Genomic DNA, 24,512 nt, shown 5'->3' on the forward strand with positions numbered 1-24,512 from the left:
TAAAGTTAGGGTTAGGATTTAGATTACATTTGCGGTTGGGATTAGGGTTAGGGGTGTGTCAAGGTTATGGGTGTGGTTAGGGTTACCGTTGAGATTAGGGTGAGGGGTGTGTTTGGATTAGGGTTTCAGTTATAATTGGGGGGTTTCCACTGTTTAGACACATCAGGGGCTCTCCAAACGCGACATGGCATCCGATCTCAATTCCAGCCAATTCTGCGTTGAAAAAATAAAACCGTGCTCCTTCCCTTCCGAGCTCTCGCGTGTGCCCAAATAGGGGTTTACCCCAACATATGGGGTATCAGTATACTCAGGACACATTGGACAACAACTTTTGGGGTCCAATTTCTCCTATTACCCTTGGGAAAATGCAAAACTGGGGGCTAAAAAATAATTTTGTGGAAAGAAAAGATTTTTTATTTTTACGGCTTTGCGTTAAAAACTGTAGTGAAACACTTGGGGGTTTAAAGTTCTCACAACACATCTAGGTAAGTTCCTTGGGGGGTCTAGTTTCCAATATGGGGTCACTTGTGGGGAGTTTCTACTGTTTAGTTACATCAGGGGCTCTGCAAATGCAACGTGACGCCTGCAGACCAATCCATCTAAGTCTGCATTCCAAATGGTGCTCCTTCCCTTCCGAGCTCTGCCATGTGCCCAAACGGTGGTCCCCCCCCCCCCCCACATATTGGGTATCAGCGTACTCAGGACAAATTGGACAACAACTTTTTGGGTTCAATTTCAACTGTTAACCTTGGAAAAATACAAAACTGGGGGCAAAAAAATAATTTTTGTGGAAAAAAAAGGATTTTTTATTTTCACGGCTCCGCGTTATAAACTGTAGTGAAACACTTGGGAGTTCAAAGTTCTCACAACACATCTAGATAAGTTCCTAGGGGGGTCTAGTTTCCAACATGGGGTCACTTGTGGGGGGTTTCTACTGTTTAAGTACATTAGGGGCTCTGAAAACGCAATGTGACACCTGCAGACCAATCCATCTAAGTCTGCATTCAATGTTTAGGCACATCAGGGGCTCTCCACATGCAACATGGCGTCCCATCTCATTTCCAGTCAATTTTGCATTGAAAAGTCAAATGGCGCTACTTCGCTTCCGAGCTCTGCCATGCGCCCAAACAGTGGTTTACCCCCACATATGGGGTATCGGCGTACTCAGGACAAATTGTACAACAACTTTTGGGGTCCATTTTCTCCTGTTACCCTTGGTAAAAATAAAACAAATTGGAGCTGAAGTAAATTTTTTTGTGAAAAAAGTTAAATGTTAATTTTTATTTAAACATTCCAAAAATTCCTGTGAAACACCTGAAGGGTTAATAAACTTTTTGAATGTGGTTTTGAGCACCTTGAGGGGTGCAGTTTTTAGAATGGTGTCACACTTGGTTATTTTCTATCATATAGACCCCTCAAAATTACTTCAAATGAGATGTGGTTAATTAAAAAAAATAGTGTTGTAAAAATGAGAAATTGCTGGTCAAATTTGAACCCTTATAACTCCCTAACAACAAAAAAAAATTGATTCTAAAATTGTGCTGATGTAAAGTATACATGTGGGAAATGTTACTTATTAAGTATTTTGTGTGACATATCTCTGTGATTTAATTGCATAAAAATTCAAAGTTGGAAAATTGTGAAATTTTCAAAATTTTTGCCAAATTTCCATTTTTTTTCACAAATAAACGCAGGTAATATCAAAGAAATTTTACCGCTATCATGAAGTACAGTATGTCACGAGAAAACAATGTCAGAATCACCGGGATCCTTTTGAAGCATTCCAGAGTTATAACCTCCATAAAGGGACAGTGGTCAGAATTGTAAAAATTGGCCCGGCCATTAACGTGCAAACCACCCTTGGGGGGTAAAGGGGTTAATAACACCACTGGAGGTGTTTTTTGGGGTTGCCCCTGGCCATCTGGGGGGATTTGACCCTTTTTTGATTGAATTTGTACCAGGCACATCATCTTTGAGGGCCCTGTCACGGCCTGTCATAAAAGCTGGTGGTCCGACATTTTTTCTTTCAGTGACATCACCACTAATCGGGCGGTGTGACAGACTACCAAGAAACACCTCCCTGGACCTTCCTTAGGTTTGCCCCTACCCAACTGGGTTTTTTTCACCCCCTTTTGACTACGTTTGAACCTGGCACACCGGGGGGGTGAAAATCCTATCAGGGACCGCTCCAGGTGCCATCTTCCTCCATCTCAGTGACGTCACTGCTAATCGGGTGGTGTCACAAACTAAAACGGATCACCTTCCTTGGGAGTGCCCCTACCCTACTGGGGGGTTTTCATGCCCTTTTAACTGTATTTGCACCTGGCACACTGGGGGTGAAACTTCTACCATGGACTGCTCCAGGTGCCATCTTCCTCCACTTCAGTGACATCATCGCTGCATGCGATATTCTTGTATGTGCTCAAATTGCTTCGGAACCACTTCAGAAAACTTCCTTTGGGTTGCCCCTTGTGAACCGGGGGTCTGGGATCTATTTTGCTTCTGTTTTTATTGGGCACACTGCCCGGGAAGATCCTGTCACGGACCATTGTTTCCATCGGTTCCCCAGCTTCTCCTCCTCTGGCGGTGACGTCACTGCTGACTGCGGCCATCTTCTGGAGGCTGCAGAAGATTACAGATGCTCTGTCTTTGCATAATATAGACTTATTGCTTGCTTGGTTTCATTGAGGGTGGGGAAGGGGTGGGTATTTTTATTGCCTGAACAGGTCTTTTTGGTCCATTTCTTTTTAGCAGTTACTTTAATAAAGTGGGAGTTGGTTCTGATTAATATAATGTTAATGATAATAATTATATAAAGCTTATGACAAATTTGTATTGTATATTTATATATCTACCTATTTACATATTAGGTCACTTTTACCTGTATCTTATTGGGAGATAAAATAATTAAAGTAAGAGGTTAGTAAAATATATAACAAGTTTCTATGTCATAACCTATACAATATCACATTGTGGTGGGACCTTGTCTTACCTTCAATCACCTTTTTATAATACCGCTGGACACCATGAGTCATCTCACCTCTAAATTGCCTATGGCTAAATCTTCTGGTTCTTCTAGAGCTCAAAAACAAAATAAGGACCCACGGGCTAATCGTGGTTCTTCAAGGGACTCAGTTAATTTGCTGAGTCTAGTTAAGTCTCATTCTCCTATTGAGAGAGAGCTCTCATAGTCCACGCCTAAAGCTTGCTTAGCAGAGCTCGGTCTGGAACTTCCCTGTTCACTCATTCCTACTGAGACCATGGGCCTCTGTTCCTCTTCAAAGAGGAAGGGTCCCTCGAGTTGGAGGGGACGCGGTCTTCCATTACCAATTCTTTGGAAGAGGACTCTACTAATTACTCTCCCAATCCTAGTCAAAAAAAGTCCAAACCAAGGACCGAGAAACCATCTGTGTCTTCCCTTTCTTCTTGTACCTTTCATGATGTAACGTCGCTTGAGGCGTGTATGGATACTCTGGTTGATAAATTTAGCACCAGATTGCGTCTTGATATGGACAAGCAGACGAAAATATTTCAGGAGACTCTCGAGTTTTTCAGTTCTCGGTTGGATAACCATGAAGTTAGGCTGGGAGAATTGGAAAAGACATATGCACTGTTCCTAAAGGAACAGTCTGACTCTAAAGGTACCTTCAGACTGAGCAACTTTACAACGAGAACGACAATGATCCGTGACGTTGCAGCGTCCTGGATAGCGATCTCGTTGTGTTTGACATGCAGCAGCGATCAGGATCCCGCTGTGACATCGCTGGTCGTAGCTAGAAGTCCGGAACATTATTTGGTCATCAGGTCGGCGTGATTTGTCATGTTTGACAGCAAAAGCAACGATGCCAGCAATGTTTTAACATGGAGCTAACAACCAGCGAGAACGATAAGTACGTCACTGGATCGCTCCTGCATCGTTCTGGTTTTGCCGTGTTTGACGTCTCCTAGCGACCTAAACAGCGACGCTGCAGCGATTGGCTCGTTGTCTATATCGCTGCAGCGTCACTTAGTGTAACGGTACCTTAAGTCAGAGATTCGTCAGTTGAAGCTTAAGTTGGCAGATCTAGAGGACAGATCCCGTCATAACAACATTAAAATTAGAGGTATATCTGAAGATAGCTCGCCCATTAAGCTCCCTGAGTTTGTTAAGGGGATTTTTAGGAGGATGATTCCCAATCTTTCGGATACGGATCTCATTATAGATCGTATCCATCATCTTCCTAAGCCTCCTTCTGTCCCTAAAGACCTCCCGAGAGATGTTATCATGAAAATTCACTTTTATAATATTAAAGAGAAAATACAAAGCCTGGCCAAAATTAAAGGAGGATTCCCGGAACCCTATCACCATCTTAAGTTGCTTGCTTACCTGTCCAAAGCGACTATTGAGGGTCGGAGGCACTTTAGATCACTCACCTCCATGCTGAGAGAGAAAGGCCTTCCTTACAAGTGGGGTTTTCCTCTGAGGCTCATCTTTAAATATAGGGGGAAAAATGCAGTTTTTCTTACACCTGAGGAGGGTCTCCTATTTTTGAAATCCCACGGTGTTATTTCTTCCGTTCCTGCATCTACTTCCACAGGTCCAGGCCATGTCACTTGAGCTCATCAGGGTTTTCCAATATTGTATGATATTGTGCTTCTATTATTCATTTGTTCAATCTTAAATATTTGTTAGTGGTACTAATGAGGGTCTCCTTGGCCTTGTGCTGCACGGACTTTTCCCCCCGGTACAAGAAGGAGAGCCATTTTCTTTGTTTCCCTCTAATGCTCTAGTACTGTAAAGTTTAAAGTTTGTAATTTTCTTTGTCTATTTAGTCTTGGTAGTGATTTCTTTTTCTTGTTACTTTCCAGCCGGTGATTTCTTACTAACGACAATTTTTTCTTTCTTTTTTCTTTCATGGTGCTTACTTTGGTTGCCTATAATGTGAGGGGTCTTAATAGCCCGAAGAATAGACGTTTTTCCTTTCAGAGGGAAATTAATAAATCTGTTGCGGATGTGGTGTGCCTGCAAGAGATTAAATTTAAGATACAGAATCATCCTGCATTTGCCCTAAAACATTACCCACATGTTTTTGAAGCCTCGGGTCCCTCTAAAGAGGCAGGCGTTATGACCCTGATCAGAGACTCCTTGTCGTTTGAACTATTGGAGGAATTGGTTGATGTGAATGGTCATTTTCATGTCCTTGTTTGCAAGTTAAATTCCCAAATTCACACAATTGTAAATATTTATGCTCCTAATAATGGTCAAATTAAATTTTTAGATAAGTTGCTGAAAAAAATTGAACCACTTAAAAAAGGCATTCTTTTACTTTTAGGATACTTTAATTTCTTCCCTGATAATATACTTGATGCCTCATCCTCAAATAAGCTTAACTTCCCCTCCTTAAATAATTGGCTTTTTACTCACGAACTTTATGACATCTTAAGATGGTTAAACTCCACTTGAAGGGAATACACATGTTTTTCTGACTCCCATTTGTCAGCTTCTCGCATTGATCTGATATTATCAGATGTGTTCTCCCTCCCTAGATTTTCCTCTATATCCATTGGTAATAAATCCATTTTGGATCATACCCCTGTCATTGCTAAATTGATTGAAGGTCACTCTATTAATAATCAACCATTGTGGAAGGGTAATGCTTCTATTTTTTCAAAATCCTACATACCATGAGGAAATTTCTAAATCTCTTAATCTTTATTTTTCTGAGAATGTGTATGACCCTTCCAAGCAATTCCTACAGTGGAACGCACACAAGGTGGTTCTACATGGCACTCTCATTCATATTTCCTCCTGTATTAAAAATGATAACCGCCAAAAGATTAAACGTTTACATGCCTTGATTAAAGAGAAGGAGTTGGAGCTGGCATTGGCCAATAGCCCCACCCCTTGTTCCAAAACTTTGACTGATTTATCCCATCTTAGGAATGAATTGAGGGCCACAATTTTTTCATTTTATGACTCTGCTGTCAACCAATCAATAATCAATCACTATATGTCCCTTAACAAGCCCACTCGTTTTATTTTCAATAGAATTAAAAAGGTTAGAATACGTAATCGACAAGATCATTTCTCCTAAGGGCATTTCTCTCACCCACCCACAGGACATTGCAAATGAATTTGCACAATATTTCCAGAAATTATATAATTTGCGGTCTGATCCCTCTCTTCCCATTCCAGGTGCGAGATCTATTGATGACTTTTTGTCTTCTGTCGATCTTCCACAACTTGATTCCATGGATGCAGACTTTTTGGCTGCTCCTTTTACTGCAGAAGAGATTAGTGACACAATAAAACAATTGAAATCTTACAAGGCCCCTGGTCCTGATGGTTATAGCAATAATTATTATAAATCATTCCGTGAAATTCTTGTCCCCCATTTAGTTCAAATTTTCAATGCTACTTGGTTCTTTCCCTAGGGAAAATTTGCATGCCACAATTATACTTATTCCCAAGCCTCATACTAGTCCTGATCAAATACTTACCGTAATTACCGTCCTATTTCATTAATACTGATCTCAAAATTTATTCCAAAGTCTTAGCTAACCGCCTTAACCTTATTTTGCCCAAATTAATTTCCATTGACCAGATTGGATTTATCAAGCACCAGCAATCCATTGAAGGTACGAGGAGGCTGATAAATATTATTAAATTAATTAATTCCCGAAAAATTAACTCCACTTTAATTTCCCTTGATGCGGAGAAAGCGTTTTGATCGCTTAAATTGGACTTTTCTCAAATGTTCCCTACAAAAATTTGGCTTTGGTTTGGACTTTATAAATAAAATTATGGCTTTATATTCTGATCCTCAGGCGAAAATTTATATTAATAATCGCTTTTCTTCCCCATTTCCAATCTCTAATGGTTCTCGGCAGGGTTGTCCCCTTTCTCCATTGCTTTTTGCCCTTGCCATAGAGCCATTAGCCCAGCTCATTAGAGATAATCCCTCCATAGAGGAAGTTCACACGGATTGTAAGGAATTTAAAATCAGTTTATATGCTGATGATATTCTCCTGTCCCTTACCAATCCTTGTCGTTCTATTCCACATTTGCAAACCCTTCTTAAACAATTTTCATTTTTTTCGTATTTTAAAATAAACGAGTCCAAGTCGAACATTTTTCAATTTAACCTCACTGATTCTCAAATCCGGAGTATAAAGGATATTTTGCCCTGGGGTTGGGCGGAGATGGATATTGTTTATTTGGGTCTGAGGTTTTCTAGAAACCTTAGCTCCTTGATTCCCAGCGATTTGGATTCTCTTATTGCTTCCACTTCTAAAGAGCTTAGATTTTATGATGATAAAGTATTATTGTGGTGGGGAAGGTGCCTTATTGTAAAATCAATAATTCTTCCCAAGATCCTCTATATCTTCAGGTCCCTTCCTTTACTTGTTTCTACTTCCTATTTGACCAGTTTGCAGGCACACCTCAGTCTGTTTGGGGCAACAAGAGAGCTCGTATAGCCTCTAGTCAACTGTATAAACATAAATTGCATGGGGGTATGGGTCTTCCTAATGTTTCGGCCTATTATGTTTCGGCCTATATTTTATTGTATTACAAGTCAGAAAATTGACCTTCACATAGATCCACATTGTTGCGTGTTATTAATCAAACCATTCATGTGATTGTCATAAAAAGTGCCACCTGGTGGACATCTGTAGGAACTACTCTGCTAGAGAAACTCAAAATATACTATCAAGTTGGTCTATTTTTATTGGTTTTCCTGCATTTATTGCTAATTGTCACATCATATGCAATCATTATCAGTCAATTAAGAAATTAGACACTTAAGCAAGATAATTCCCCAAAACATATTTTTTTTTTCTAGGAGGAAACATGTCAAAGAGAAGCAAAAAGATAACTACCGTAACCAGCATTATTATGTGACATATAGGACTATCATACCAGAAATATACTTGGACTACCGATATACTACATGGACTCGTGTGACCACTTCTTTCTTTTTAGCTTTTGATTTTCCTTTCATCCCATTTTTATGCTTGAGAAATGATGGTGAAATATCTTAATACACTCACGGAGAATTGTCTGAGACAACTATCAAAATTACCCTTTCAAGTCTATGGGTGGCTGGAAAATCACTGTGGATTAGTGATGTGGCATAGAACAAGCACTGACGTCTGCATGAAGACTACGGTAAGTAAAATACATTTTTACTTTACTTCTTATTTACTAAGCAAACACTCTATTCTCATTTTAGGTAATAAAAAAGAAAACAATAAAGTTTCACTGCTTGTTATTCTGTGCAAAATTATTGTAAAACATTAGTAAAAGTTCAAAAATAGAAACCTCTCTTAAATCACTAATTATATCCTTTTATCCTATTTGCAATTTGATCTTTATTCTGATTATTAAATCTAATTTATTATGCAATCTATATTGTGTAGTGTCTTCTTCGCCATCCTGGTAAGTAGTAAAAGACCTCCTGCTCCAGCAATAATCCCAAACTTCATTTCAGGCTACAGTAACCTGAAATTTCAGGGGTCCAAGCAAAATAATATAAAGTTTCCACAGTTGAAGACAATAGAAATGTTCTGTAATGAAAGTTCTTGAGGTCGGAAACATAAAAATCACAACATCCTACATTTTAATTGAACCTTGAACCTGTGCCCCCACAATGAGCTTTTTTGGTGGGTTTTTGAGGTTGCATATTTTCACAGCATCTTCCAGTTCCAGCAAAGTGGATGGGATTTATAAATACCTCCTGCCCACTGGGCTTTATTTTTACTCAAGGTAAAATGACCTGCGGTCTGTGTTTCAAATCTGCAACATGTCAATTTACTTGTACTTTGCGGGTACGCTGAGTTTTCTGTGCGGATTATCCCCATAGACTTACATTAGGTGCAGAGAATCCCTAGGTAAAAAAATTCACATAGTCTCCACAGCAGAAACGCTGCTGTCCATGTCCGACACATCAGCTGCCGTACCCACCGCGGGACAAGAGCTGTCGGAGACAGGCGTCCATTTCTGTCATTTACACAACTTTTGCTATGTTAATTATGATGAATTTGCTGGGGGCGCTCAGTTATGTCTCTGTATGTAGGTGGAGTTGGCATAATGACGCTAAAAGTTGCTAAATTTTTGCCCAACTAATTTGGACCATATAAAGCAGTTTTACACCAGAATTATGACAAAGTGTCTAACTCACATAATAAATAAGGGGGGAGTCATGAAAGACCGTTTTTTTTTCAGAATTCTGGCACATTTGCCTTAACAAACCTCCTCCTATATGTGCATTCACAATAAAAAGGCCCAATAATTAAGAATATTTTGCACTTTTTTGTAGTTCTCCGGTGGAATTTTTCCTCTAAAATTCTACAAAGCCATCGTCTGCATCCAGTCGTCCTATGAATATTCAGTAACTGAACTCATTGCCTGGAGGATCCTTGGTGAGTGACGGCAGAGTGACATCAGGTCCACTATGGATCTGTTTATATGGGGCACACTCCCTGCAGACCATTAAGTGCTTGTAAAGTTACTGTCCAGTGTGTCTCTGGTGTCTACAAAAGCTGAGAGGAGAGCATGTGAAAGTGCAGAGCCTAATTACTGAGGGTATTAGGATTTCTTTGGCAATTACGAGGGAAATTAGTTTGCCATTTTCATTGACCAGACAAAGGCTTTATTTTTTAGCATTGAGTAGATGATCAAAGATTAAAAAGAAAATAACAAATCTGAATAGACGACATGATGCTGCTATATCTAAAGCTGGGGCAAAACATTTGTGCAACTTGACTGTGACTTGGTGCAAATAAAACCGCCAAGTTACAGAGGGGTTGCATGTCACCTGCAACTTGCACTGAAGTCTATGGCAACTGTGCCGCTACAACTTGTAACCGGCAGCAAAAAATCCAAATCTGGAAACATTTGTGACTCTGATCCGCAGGAGGTCGCAACGTGACACCATACAGAACAAGACGCAGTGCGACCTGCGATTTCAGTGTTGTATGACATGTAGCAGGGCTCGTCTTAGGCCGGGGTCACACTTGCGAATGTGATGTGAGGAACTCGTGCATCAATACCCGGCACTGCCGCCGGCACTCGGAGCGGAGCGGGCGGCTGAATGTATTTCTATGGAGCCGCATGCTCCGGTCCAAGTGTCGGCGGCAGTGCCGGGTATTGATGCGAGAGACTTGTGCAAGTTACTCGCATCACACTCGCAAGTGTGACCCCGGCCTTAGGATGTGTGCACACTACGTCTTTTTCAGGTGGGTGAAACCGCCCAGATTTTTAAAAGGAAGATGCTTCAGGAAACTTTGCCTTTTCTTACCTGAAGCATCTTTTTAAATAAATGTTGTTGTTTTCTGGACTTTCGATGGTTTTGTCCATCCTCTTTTTTTCTGTGTTTTTCCATAGTTTTGGGGGAATTTTCGGTACTGGTGTTTTCCTTTCTCTTTTTTTTGTAAACTCCATTCATCAATGCAGAAATCACCAGAGGTTTAAAGGGACTCTGTCACCTGAATTTGGAGGGAACAATTTTCAGCCATAGGGGCGGGGTTTTCGGGTGTTTGATTCACCCTTTCCTTACCCGCTGGCTGCATGCTGGCTGCAATATTGGATTGAAGTTCATTCTCTGTCCTCCATAGTACACGCCAGCGCAAGGCAAGATTTTCTTAGTGTGTGTTTTATTAACCCTTTAACAATTGTAGGATTAGTAATGAGAGGTGTCTTATCGATACCTCTCCATTACTAAGCCGGCTTAATGTCACCTTACAATATGATGGTGACATTAACCCCTCATTACCCAATATACCACCACTACAGGGCAGTGGGACGAACCGGGCAAAGCTCCAGAATTGGCGCATCTAATAGATGCACCTTTTCTGGGCAGTTGTGGGCTGCTTTTTTTAGGCTGGGGGGCCCATATCCATGGCCCCTTACCAGCCTGAGAATAGCAGCCCACACCTGTGAGTTTTGCTGGGTTGGTAGTAAAATATAGGTGGGACCCCAGGTCGTTTTTTTCTTTCATTCATTGTCCCCTACTCGTGCTGCTGCGGTCAGAGCAGGGGACAATGGATGAAAGCCAGCTTCAGCACCACACACAGGGGAACAGCGGCTTACAGTATAGCTGCTTCCCCCATGGCCGTCCGTGCGCACGGAGGACAATGTACACTGCTCTCCGTGTGCACATGTGCGGGATGTTTGGCGGGCCGTGTGTCCAGATAAAAACATAAAAACAGACATGCCTGCTTATTTTGCACACGGTCACACGGTCTGTCAAAACATGCTGACATCCGCATAGACCCATTCATTTGAATGGATCTATGTGTGTCAATGTCTTCGGTACGTGAAAAATCTGTCACTACACGTAGCGGAGGCACTGACGTGTGAAACCGGCCTTACAGAGTGTATGCTCCTTAAGAAAGGATTTCTTGCAAAACACGCATCAATGTGGCTTTGGTGGTCTCTATTCTACAATATGGATAAGCAGTAACAGTATTTTATTTCTATAGGCAACTCTGCAGGATTGGTTATTTATGAACAGGAGATATTCTTAACATATGTGAACTGCTTAACTCTGACCCTATTAGAATCACCTTCATCATAACTTGATTATTTTCTTTTTCAACTTTATTTTTATATTTATTTATTTTTTTACTTTGTATATTTTTAAATTAGTACAATAAAAATTTTGGATATATTTATATACAATCAATTATAGACATATTTGTAATATTTTTAGAACCTATTGCAATCCACACCAATAATTAGGTGTCCGGGATGTGCGCAATACTTGTAACATTAAACTTGAAAATAAATATTAACTTTTTTTGTAGCAGGATGATGTAAACATGTAAGTAAAGCTATGTTCACACATCCAGTAATCATCTGTTCCAGTGTAGCAATCCGTTGACAAACGGACATGACATTTTTCCTTGAAAAGGATCCGTTTTTTGCTTACTGGATCAGTTTAAAATAGATGATCACATGAAAGTTCCCATATCCAGGAATATATGTGAAATATTTAGTTTTCCACCTCTAGTAAGCAAAAAATGGATCCTTTTCAAATAGGAGAAAAACAGATGACTATTTGATTGATCCATTTTCCATAGACTTCAGTGTTAAAAAAAAATGGATCCAGTTGAAATCAGTTTTTAGCAGGCGGACAATAAAATTTGAGTCTATATACCTTTCTTGGCCAGTGGACTGCTGCTGTATCAGTACTAAAGGATGATTACTGGATATGTAAATTTAGCCTAAAAGAATGGCTTTCTTCTAATTGCCCCCCAGTCATAAAATACAGACCCAAAAGACTGACAGGTCCTATTGAAGGAGTGATAAGATCTCCATCTGATAAGTAGTCGGAGATTAACACCTTCCTATTTCTCTTTTTAGGCTCTTAATTGTCAGATTATCTCTTATCACTTGTGTGCCCCTTTGTCCCTAATTACAATGTGTCCCAGGTACAAAGCCTCAGTGCCAAGCTAATCATGAAAGTGTGTGCTGTGGTAGGATGGCACATTGCAGGTATTACTCCATGTGCTGAAAGGAACAGTCCCACGCCTGAGGCCACAGATAGAGTAGTGTGATCTGATTCTCTCTGATGAGGTGGAGGAGAAAAAAAGTCTACACCTTCTCCATTTTGTCAGTCCTTGGAAATCAGATGGCACTCAGATATCATCCGAGTGCAGTCTGATATTCTCCATGGACTCGTTGACTTTTTTAAATTTTATTTTTGATGTTTATTTTGTGCACGGCCCCATAGAATAACATTGGTCCAAGCGCTATACCATGCTTTGTTGGATCACACACAGACCAAAAATATGGCCCATGTGCATAAAGCACACTATGGATTCAATCCAAAAATGGTAAGGCTAGGTTTCCAGTTATCCAATTCTTCAGGAAAAGCTTTCTTTGGTTTTCTTTTGCCTCAGTTGATGACAACTGCTGTCACAAATGCATTCGATGTCAGACAGCGTTTTCTTTTATAACAGCTTCTACTGCTAAAAAAATGAAGCATTTTCTGATCCTTCTCCTTAAAGGGGTTTTCTGGGACTATTTTATTTTTTTTACTTGGGACTAAGAATTAGGCCGGTGTCCCACTTGCAACTGCAATGTGAGAAACTCGCGCAAGTCTCTCACATCAATACCCGGCACTACTCGGGACCGGAGTATGCGGCTGCATATATTTCTATGTAGCTGAACAATCCAGTTCAAACCGCCGGCGGCAGTGCTGGGTATTGAGGCAAGAGACCCAGTGCTGCCGGGTATTGAGGCGAGAGACTCAGTGCAGGGTATTGAGGCAAGAGACCCAGTGCAGGGTATTGAGGCAAGAGACCCAGTGCAGAGTATTGAGGCAAGAGACCCACTGCTGCCGGGTATTGGGGCAAGAGACCCAGTGCAGGGTATTGAGGCAAGAGACCCAGTGCAGGGTATTGAGGCAAGAGACCCAGTGCAGGGTATTGAGGCAAAAGACCCAGTGCAGGGTATTGAGGCAAGAGACCCAGTGCAGGGTATTGAGGCAAGAGACCCAGTGCAGGGTATTGAGGCAAGAGACCCAGTGCAGGGTATTGAGGCAAGAGACCCAGTGCAGGGTATTGAGGCAAAAGACCCAGTGCAGGGTATTGAGGCAAGAGACCCAGTGCAGGGTATTGAGGCAAGAGACCCAGTGCAGGGTATTGAGGCAAGAGACCCAGTGCTGCCGGATATTGAGGCAAGAGACCCAGTGCAGGGTATTGAGGCAAGAGACCCAGTGCAGGGTATTGAGGCAAGAGACCCAGTGCAGGGTATTGAGGCAAGAGACCCAGTGCAGGGTATTGAGGCAAGAGACCCAGTGCAGGGTATTGAGGCAAGAGACCCAGTGCAGGGTATTGAGGCAAGAGACCCAGTGCTGCCGGATATTGAGGCAAGAGACCCAGTGCAGGGTATTGAGGCAAGAGACCCAGTGCAGGGTATTGAGGCAAGAGACCCAGTGCAGGGTATTGAGGCAAGAGACCCAGTGCAGGGTATTGAGTCAAGAGACCCAGTGTTGCCGGGTCCATAGACGCCTGTGGATCACCCGCAGACACTGAAATGCGGCGCAAATCTCCAGACTGCAGCATGTGAATTTATCTAGCGGCTCCGCAACTAAAATGTCACCAATAGAATGTATTGGATGCAGTAAATCCGCACGGTTCAGTGAACACAAGCAGATCTACCTGCGTTCAATAGATGGCAGCATTTTGGACGCGGCAAACATACACTGCGTAAAAGCGCTGCTAGTTCCGGATCGTGGGCACCCGGCCTTACACTATGTGCACACGTTGCAGATTAGGCTTAGGAATTTCTGGTGTGGATTCTGCATCTCTTGGCAGAAAACGCAGGTGCGGATTTGTCATGTTTTTTGTGCGGAGTTTGCGTGTTTCTGTTGCGGATTTTTTGCGGATTTACTGCGTTTTTACCCCTGTGGATTTCTATAATTGAATGGGTACAAAAACGCTGCAGATCCGCAAAGAAGAAGTGACATGCCACTTCTTTTAATCCGCAGCGTTTCCACACGGAATTTTCTGCACCATTAGCAAAGTGGGGTTTTTTCACATTGATTTACATTGTACTGTAAATCACTTGCGGATCTGCGTTTCTGCACCACAAAAAAACGCTGCGGATCCACAGGAAATCCGCAACGTATGCACATAGCCTTAGAGTGCTGATTTTTGGAGGTAAGAGTCCTGATAGTAGAATCTGTACCTATCAGATATTTATTGTATATACTTTTGATATAGGATAAATGTCACAGAAGATAATAAACCTTTAATTTTTAGTGTGGTCCCTGGATTGGTTTAGTTTGACAATGTGGCCCTTAGAAAAAAAAAAGATAGTGCTCCCCTGCTTAGTGTTACAGTATGGTTCCTACACTGTAACAACATGCAGATTTCACACTGGGATCATGTGATCTAAGGAAAATAACCAAAAGTGAATGTATCATTCGCCATTCTGCACTCATCTACCCTTATCACTTGTGGAGGTTTTATCAGTGCAAAGTAATGTAATGACTGCAGTCATCCATAACATGGCAAAGATTGAGGTGCGCCGGATTGTGGGTTCATTTGTGGCCATGTTGTAGATCTAAGAGCGACATGTTTTATTTAGAAAAATTAAAAAGTTCTAGTAATTATTTTTATATCCTACAGATTCAGGATGTTTCTCGGCTATTGCTAAAATTTAAGTCAATATGGAAGACGGCTGCAGATCTTTGGGACATGCGATGCCTCTTCCCCCTTCTTACTTTATATTAAAGCTAAATTCTAACAATAAGAATTTTGTGCAGATTTTCTGCTGCATTTCGGTAAATTAGGTTCTTTTCGTTTTCTCACATCACTTTTTTGAGCTGCAGTTTTCGCCTTTTTGGTATTTCAGGTTATAAATAATGTAAATAATGTTTTGGACACTGCTGGTATTTGGCTTTGATAAAACTTATTTGATAACATCATATGTGGATTACATGTTTTCGATTGAAATGCAGTAACAAGGCATCAGTTTTTTGTATCTGCAGATTTTTCTCATCTCATTCAAGTCTATGATAAAAATCCACAAATGACGTGCATAACCACAAGAGAAACTGACATGTCGCAGGGTTTCAGAATTGCATCATGGGCATGAGATTCATATAAAACCCATTCACTTTCCTGGAAGTGTAAATGATTTTTTGGGCATGAAAATTCACAGCACAAAAAATGCACCATATACTAACTAGGAACTTTGCTTAAAAATGCCTTTTACACCGGGAGATAATGATCTGAATAATCGGCCATAGACTATAGGTCACATGACAGTATAAAAAATCCGTCCAATTTTCATCTGAAAAGTGGGTCGATTTTTATTTTTGCTTTTTTCCCACATGCAGATACAGTCAGTGAGCAAAATCGTTCATCTGCACTGTCCCATTGAATATCATTGGTCTGAGTACGATGCGTATATTTTTCAGATAATACTCGGGCCAAAAAATAGAGTCATGTGCACAAGCCCATCAGATCTTCATATTCATTGCGCAATGCGAACATGCCAAGCGATTGAACGGCAGATGATAATTCACACTTTTGTTGTTCGTTGCATCTTTTAAGACTTGGGCTACACAGCGACATATGTTCAAGACAAGTCATATGTCACCAAAAAATGTATGCAATTTGCTAGTGACTTGCTGTCCTGTGACTATTTTACAACTGCAATTTTGCTTTAAAAGTCAGCTAAACTGCAGATAAGTTGCAATATCTTACCGAATCTGTATGTGTCCCATGATGAAGCAATGGCGAAACGTGCGTGGGATGCAAACACATGAGGTGCAGTGTTTGATCCAGTTTATTTTTACTGTAATCCTATAATAAAGGGATATTATTTCAAATTTTGTATCATCTTTATTCTATCAGAAAACCAACATGATAAAAGAGCTTTACAGTACACCAGCTAAGTGTTGTAGGAAAGAATAGTTACGTCCTATAGTACAACTAAAATGAGTACAACAATCAATAATAACAATAATAATTTTATTTCCATGGCGCCAACATATTCCTCAGCACTTTACATTTTAGAGGGGACTTGTACAATCATAAATAAATGAGAATAAATGTTCACAATTACACAATCCACTCATATCACGTCAGAACAAGCTCCTTTATGCTACTGCATAAATGCTTCATAGATAGAGAGGTAGCTCAGGAGTCCTAAAGTGCGGTTTGTTAACCTGTGCACGTGCCCTTTATTTATACAACGTCCAAAAGTGAAATGTGAACAGCTACATAGCCAGTCAAACGGTGCTGGGCATAATTAGGGTACGTTCACACTAGCGTTGCGCCGCCCTGCGTCGGCGACGCAACGCGCGACGCATCGAAAAACGCGCGCAAACGCGCGCAAAAACGCGCGCGTTTTGTGACGCGTGCGTCGTTTTTGACCAAAATCGGACGCACAGAAAATGCAACTTGTAGCGTTTTCGTGCGTCCGACGCCAGCGTCGGAAACGACGCACGTGGCGAAAAACGCAACCAAAAAGACGCACGCGTCCCCTATGTTAAACATAGGGGCGCGTCGCCGCTGCGTCGCCGACGCAACAGCGGCGCAACGCTAATGTGAACTTAGACTTACTCCATGATAAATGCATAGGGCAAATGAAGTATATTTAATATATGATTATCAAATGTACAGTGTCAGAAAAGTAGCAATAAATAGGAATTCATGATACCAGTGCTTGCCAAAGGGGTACAACAAGGAATCCCATGTATTTGTCTTTTGTCACTGTGGTTCCTTATGTGCACAAATCAGGACTATATACTTATGGCTTAGTATGCAGCATATAATATAGGGAACTTTGCAGTCACTTTTTACATTCAATAATGCAATGACAGTGATAGATATGTAAGGAGTGAAGTGTTTAATGGATAAAATGTATAATAAAAGAACATAACACTATTCATCCAATAAGCTGCCAACATCCGCCGGTTTATTTGATATCTCTATATAGTGTTTTATTTTTTATGATATATTTTTATGCTCTCAGCACTTTATTCCTGACATATCTACTGCTGTAGAATAGAATCTACATATCAGGAACATGCGCTTTAGTTTTAGGAAATTCAATCCTCTCCCAATTCTAATATTATTTTTTTTCTTCCTGCAACTCCACATCAGTTGCTGTATTTTGGAGTCATTTTTTTTTTAGATATATTTTGATTCATAGGATTAATGTCAAGCTAAGCAGGCTTTTATTGGTTGATATTTGTAAGATTGTGTCTCCATCCACATTGCACATACAATATATGTATATTTTTAGACATATAATAATAATAATAATAATAATAATAATAATAATAATAATAATAATAATAAGGCTGTATGCTTCTAAAGTACTTTTGGTATGTGTAGTCTTTCTTTATAGGTTTAAGAAAATAAAATTGGCACCGCAGATCAATTTAGGTGCGGAGAATGTCCGCAATGATGACATCTCTAAATGATTAACTCCGCGTCTCGCTGTGAATTTTCCGCACCATGTATTTGTTCTACATCTGTGCGAGCTTCACAGCTTTTCCTGTGGTATTCTGATTTAGAATCAGACATTCAAAAAGCAACAAATTTTGCACACATCAGGATTTTTTGCGTTTTTTTTTTGCGGATTTTCCCGATAAAAACGCTATAAAATCGCTAAAAAAATGCAAACAATATGCATCCTAACATTTAGAATGCATTCTGCATGTTTTGTGCACATGTTTGCGTTTTTTTCCGCAAAAAAAAAAACGCATTCCGCAAAAAGAAGTAGCATGTTCATTATTTTTGCGTTTGTTTTTTTTTTGCGGATTTCCCATTAAATTGGAGTGTCCGGAAAAAAACGCAAAAAATCCGCTAAAAATCCGCACAAAAAAAACGCGCAAAAAACGCATGCGGATTTCTGGCAGAAATGTCCTGATTTTGTCAGGAAATTTTTGCAAGAAAATCCTGACGTGTGCACATAGCCTCAAAAGTAGAAATTCTCCATTTTTGGAAGCGATTTTGAAGCATTTTGGAAGATACATTTTTTAATTATGCCCTGGAGCTGTGTTTTTTTTTTCAGCCTTTTGATTCGACAGTGCCTACTTTGGACAGTTGTAAAGCAATTTATTTATTTTTTTTCCACAAGTTGTTTTTCAAAACCTCAAATGGAAACAAATACTAAAAAAAAACCCTCATATGTGCAGCAAAGAGGATTAACATTGAACTTAATAGGAAGAGTCTTTCCTACACCTTATATTATAGGAGATTTTTGTGGCTTTTTTTTTTAGCGGATGCTCTAAAATAAAAACAATAGAAAACGCTGCTCATAGCCTAAGGCTAAGTTCACACAATGAGTTTTTGTGGGGTATTTTTTTACGCTGCGTGTTTTAAAAAAATGTAAATAACCTATTTTACTTAATGGGTGCAGAAAATCTACATAATCAAAATCTCACCAAATGCTCCTCATGGGAATGTAGTCTGTCCTGAGGTGACAACAGGAGGAGTGTGCTGCCTTCTGCTGCGCATGTGCTAGTGCCCAATGAGGAGAGCAGTGAGTGGGCTCCTAGGCTGCAGCCTGAGGTTTGTGTCCAGTGAAGGCTGCCCCCTGCTGTGCAGGAGTGTGCTGTGCAGGGGTGTGCTGTGCAGGGGTGTGCTGTGCAGGGGTGTGCTGTGCAGGGTGTGCTGTGCAGGGTGTGCACCTCTGAAGATGATAATTACAGATTGTCTTCATTGCAGCAGCATTGTTAACCCATGCAAGAGAAAAACTACCAGAAAAGTCCAGATCCCACCCCACCCCCACAAATGCTAATGACCCGTTTATAGGACAACTTCTCATCACTGCTTGTTCTACCATTGTAGGACTTGTAAGCTCCTAGGGCTAATTCACACTGGGGCTCTATGAAAACCTCAACAATAATGTGCTGATAGGAGAGAAAGTTCGGAAGCTCTGGAGTGAAAAGGGAGTTAGAGCAAAATAAATGAAGAAATAAGACCATGATCCAATAAATACTTTCTATTTTACTACGACTATGTCAGCAGTAATAGAAATAATTCTGCAGCCCCTTCATCACAGCAGCAAGAATCCTACATCAGCCCCGACCAGTGAGAACTGTCACCCACAGACCCAGTAACACCATCATCACCAGCACTATATACAGCCTGAGGGTGCTGGGCTTTAGACTATGATTGTCTAACTGCAGAGCGGCTCACAAAAATGCACAACGGAAGAGCGCTTCCATTATATATATATATATATATATATATATATATATATATATATATATATATATATATATATATGTCATATGCACTGACACCGCTGCCGCCTCATCACCAACGAAGCTACCGCCTCACCAACACCGGAGCTCCTGCAACCCTCAACCTACTGTCTCCTTCCCCCCATCCTGTAGAATGTAAGCCCGCAAGGGCAGGGTCCTCGCCCCTCTGTATCAGTCTGTAATTGTTAGTTTGTTTACTGTATGTGATATTTGTAACTTGTATGTAACCCCTTCTCATGTACAGCACCATGGAATCAATGGTTCTATATAAATAAATAATAATAATAATAATCTATATATATATATATATATATATATATATATATATATATATATATATATATATATATATATTCTCTGCAGCTATATAGATCTATTTAACTATTTATCTAATGGCGCAGACTAAAGACATGAATTTAAAATACATCTTGTTAATAGAATATAGTATAATATGCATTATAATACCTTTGGACATCAGTATAGTGGAAATATAGGGGCAGCACCAGTCATGTACTAACAATCAGGCGCAAAGCCTCTTAGTTAGGACCAGTCCTCTAATAATATATCCAAAACATTGAGGCAGCGCAGCAATAGGAAGAGATAGAAAAATGCGTAATTGCCCATAATGGGGACCTTTCTCTACTGAAAAAAAGGTCCTCATATCGACCAAAACTATCAGCCATTAAACAATTTATTTTTTTTCATATTGGTGTGCCGTCATTATATATATATATGTTCTATTTATTAATATATATAATTAAATAGAACACACAATAAATGACAAACGAAATACAAAACTGATGTGTGTATAATTTATAATATTATTATTATTTATTTATATAGCACCATTAACTCCATGGTGCTGTACATGAGAAGGGGTTACATTGAAATACAAATATCACTTACAGTAAGCAAACTAACAATGACGAAATATTACTAATTATAGTGCACATGTGTTAATACACTAAATACGCACAATACTAAAGCTGCATATTATCCAACGAATATGTTTCACACAAATACACTTGATTATATATATATATATATATATATATATATATATATATATATATATATATATATATATATATATATAAATATATATATATATAAATATATATATATATAATCAAACATAATCAATCAATCAAACATAATACATATAACACAGATTCTTCTTACAAAAAGAACAGGCATGACACATAGTATATGTACACAGGCTACATGTCAGTAACAGATCTGACTCCTAACTCACACAGCACGATCACCTGGAGCACGAATCATTCCTATAGCGCAGTTGTCTGTACTGTAATTGAATTCTGCACCCTCTATGATATGAATCGGTCCCATAGATGTATATATAGATGTGTATATATAGATGTATATATAGATGTGTATATATAGATGTGTATATATAGATGTATATATAGATGTATATATAGATGTGTATATATAGATGTGTATATATAGATGTATATATAGATGTGTATATATAGATGTATATATAGATGTATATATAGATGTGTATATATAGATGTGTATATATAGATGTATATATAGATGTATATATAGATGTGTATATATATAGATGTATATATAGATGTGTATATATAGATGTGTATATATAGATGTATATATAGATGTATATATAGATGTGTATATATAGATGTGTATATATAGATGTGTATATATAGATGTATATATAGATGTGTATATATAGATGTGTATATATAGATGTATATATAGATGTATATATAGATGTGTATATATAGATGTGAGCCCTGTGTGTCCTGCTCCTCTGCGCTCACTGTGTCTTGTCCTGTACTCCCCATGCTGTTATATGAGGGTTTGCTGTGTTACTGTATATATTTGGGCTGTGATCTATGTCGCTCTGCTCCTTTCATTTGCAGCACGATCGATAGTCTGTGATCGCATAGGTGTATTTTATGGTCGGATCATTGTGTGTCTGCAGTGTAGATGATCCATCAGCATTAACCCCCTCGCTGCTGCCTAGCTGCCTGCTTCGTGCTCACCAGGGTCTGTCCATCCAGTCTGCTCAGAGGTGACGCTGGTGGAGTGGGCTGAGGGGCCTCCATGTAACCTGACTGGTTGTGCTGTATTACAGCTGCTCAGTGTGGGCAGTAAGAGATTTACCCATAGAGTGTCCCGTGATGGGTGATTTGGCCGTGGGATGTATACAGTAAGTGCAGGGGTGGACATGAGTCTGGCTGAGGGTGAGGCTGGGCTCTGGGTACTGACAACCTGTAAGTAGGGTGGTCAGGGGAGACGAGCAGCCAATGGTCACAGTCAGAGGGTGGGAGGAGGGGCAGGGGCTGCCTGGTGTTGAGGAAGGACTTGTGGTCCACTCTGGTTTCTATTCCCCTCCCTTTCTTGCTTTTTAACCCATCTGCCTTCATTTGCCTTTGCATACAAGTAAGGACCCCACACCCTGCATCTGTAAGACATCACCCTGGCTCCAAGGAGATGGACAGAAGCCCAGGAGCCTCCTCACCTCACTAGCACCCAGCACTGTGCTCTGGAGTGTGGAGACCTGAAGTGTGCCCAGCATTGCTAAGGATCTGTGCTATCACAGTAAGTAAGAGAAACTGCTAGGAGATACCCCAGTGTAGATGGGGCTCAGGTACTGCTGGGATCCAGAGCTAGCTCATCCCATAGGTGCTACTGCTGCTGGCTCATCCCATGGGTGCTACTGCTGCTGGCTCATCCCATGGGTGCTACTGCTGCTGGCTCATCCCATGGGTGCTACTGCTGCTGGCTCATCCCATGGGTGCTACTGCTGCTGGCTCATCCCATGGGTGCTACTGCTGCTGGCTCATCCCATGGGTGCTACTGCTGCTGGCTCATCCCATGGGTGCTACTGCTGCTGGCTCATCCCATGGGTGCTGCTGCTGCTGGCTCATCCCATGGGTGCTGCTGCTGCTGGCTCATCCCATGGGTGCTGCTGCTGCTGGCTCATCCCATGGGTGCTGCTGGCTCGGGGTGTAATTGCTGCCTCCTTAATGTGAAGAGATGTGTTCATTATTGTGACCTTTCCCCTGACCCCATGTTCCTGCATGTGAGTGTCACGACCCTGTTTTGTCTGACCCATTGGCTGCCATTGATCTGGCCAATCTCTCAGAATCATGGAGATGTAAGCTCCCTGTGCTCAGCATTGTTCCCCGATCACTGGCAGGAGGTTTTATTAATAGACTGGTTAACCCCAGAGCACAGATCCCTTCATGTGTCTACAGGAGCCAGTGCGGAGATCTGCTGGGGAAACATCACACTTGTGCCTGGAAAGGACGATGAGCAATAATAATAAATGATACTGGGGGATCTGTCAGCCGGAAAAATATATACAACTACTATTATACCCCAAAAGACAGAAGTATTCTGAGAGCCACACATTCATTTATCAGAGCACAGAGGTGTCATCATGTTACATCTCAGCCATTGCCCTGTAATCAGCCTGATGGAGGAGAGCTGAGCTCTGAAAGCTGCAAATATCATTCTGCTGCTCAGACAATAACAGGAGCAGTCCTAGAATACTTTTATCTTTATATACAGAAATATCTGGAAAATAAAAATTGGGATCAAGGAGGCAGCACATAATTCTGGTTATTAATGCTTGTGTGGTTGTAATTTGTCAGGTTAATTGTAATATAAGTGTATGTTTTAGATCAGTGACGTAGATACAAACCTAATGATGCAAATGTTTTAAATGCACCTAAATTACTGATATGAATAAATATTTGTGAATGTATAGAAATATCTAACTATCTATTATCTTTCTATTCTCATGATGTAGGCTAAGTTGTAGGCACTTTGAATTATATCTATCATTCACCGATGTCGTTTTTTTCTCTTTTATATTTTGGCTAGAATTTATTATATAATATATAATATTATAGAAATGTATATATAATATTATATATGAATTTATATATATATATATATATATAATATTTCATTTTTTTATCCTATGGTCTATTTACTACTTATGGTTATTATGTATGATGATTGACTTTACTACTTATGATTATTATGTATGATGATTGACCTTAACATTTGTTGCTGGGTTATTAGAGTATAGTTGTGGTACTTTAGATAAATGTGAATGAAAAAAAAAATAGTATTGACGATGTCATAAAAATAGGCAAAAATAAAGACAGAAACAATAAAAAAATAGGCATGTACAATATATATATATTTTGGATGTAATGTTTTATTGTAATACACTGATACAGCCCTGAACATCCTGATATCACAACATCTGAGATTCATCCATTGTTTTATGCTATGTTTGTGAAACATCAAAAAAATATACAACTGATCGGGCAGTAAAGATTCTTAAAAACCGGATTTATATATCTATTTTTTTTATATTTGCCCAATAATTGTAATTATATATAAAGCAACAAACAAAAGCAAAACAAACTAAACACAAACCAACATTCTGTATATTTCGTTAGTACATGAATTAACAAGAAAATAATTGCATTCAGAGGATTTGCAGAGATAATTGAAAATACAATATAACTTTCGTTAATGAATCAGTCGGGATTATTTCTGGAAAAAATAATAACAGGAACATAGTACCCAATAATGTGGCTCCAGCGCTCCACTATGGAAAGTCGCCTAATACCGGACTCCAGATCTTATATTTCCGCCATCCGTCGTGTGTCGCGGATCTGGGGGTCGCGGCTCCTGTCTGCACTGTGGGAAGTTTCTATCCGCCGCCGCTGACGATCATTTGTGCTTGGTTGCAGGCGGAGAGCAGAGCTGATGGCA

General features: G+C 40.0%; 1 protein-coding gene across 1 annotated transcript in view; it reads left to right on the forward strand.

The window, feature by feature from the left end:
- Positions 1 to 3,463: 3,463 nt before the first annotated feature.
- Positions 3,464 to 24,512, forward strand: part of PRDM14 (PR/SET domain 14) — a 49,813-nt gene continuing 28,764 nt past the window's right edge. The window contains exons 1-6 of the mRNA XM_069732333.1: positions 3,464 to 3,641; positions 5,481 to 5,630; positions 6,029 to 6,175; positions 6,532 to 6,618; positions 8,401 to 8,419; positions 24,491 to 24,512. The exon at positions 24,491 to 24,512 is cut by the window's right edge and continues 529 nt beyond it. Coding sequence (XP_069588434.1) covers positions 3,464 to 3,641; positions 5,481 to 5,630; positions 6,029 to 6,175; positions 6,532 to 6,618; positions 8,401 to 8,419; positions 24,491 to 24,512 — 603 coding nt within the window. The remainder of the gene's footprint in view (positions 3,642 to 5,480; positions 5,631 to 6,028; positions 6,176 to 6,531; positions 6,619 to 8,400; positions 8,420 to 24,490) is intronic.

The sequence above is a fragment of the Ranitomeya imitator genome, chromosome 6 (assembly GCF_032444005.1).
Source record: "Ranitomeya imitator isolate aRanImi1 chromosome 6, aRanImi1.pri, whole genome shotgun sequence".
Taxonomy (NCBI): domain Eukaryota; kingdom Metazoa; phylum Chordata; class Amphibia; order Anura; family Dendrobatidae; genus Ranitomeya; species Ranitomeya imitator.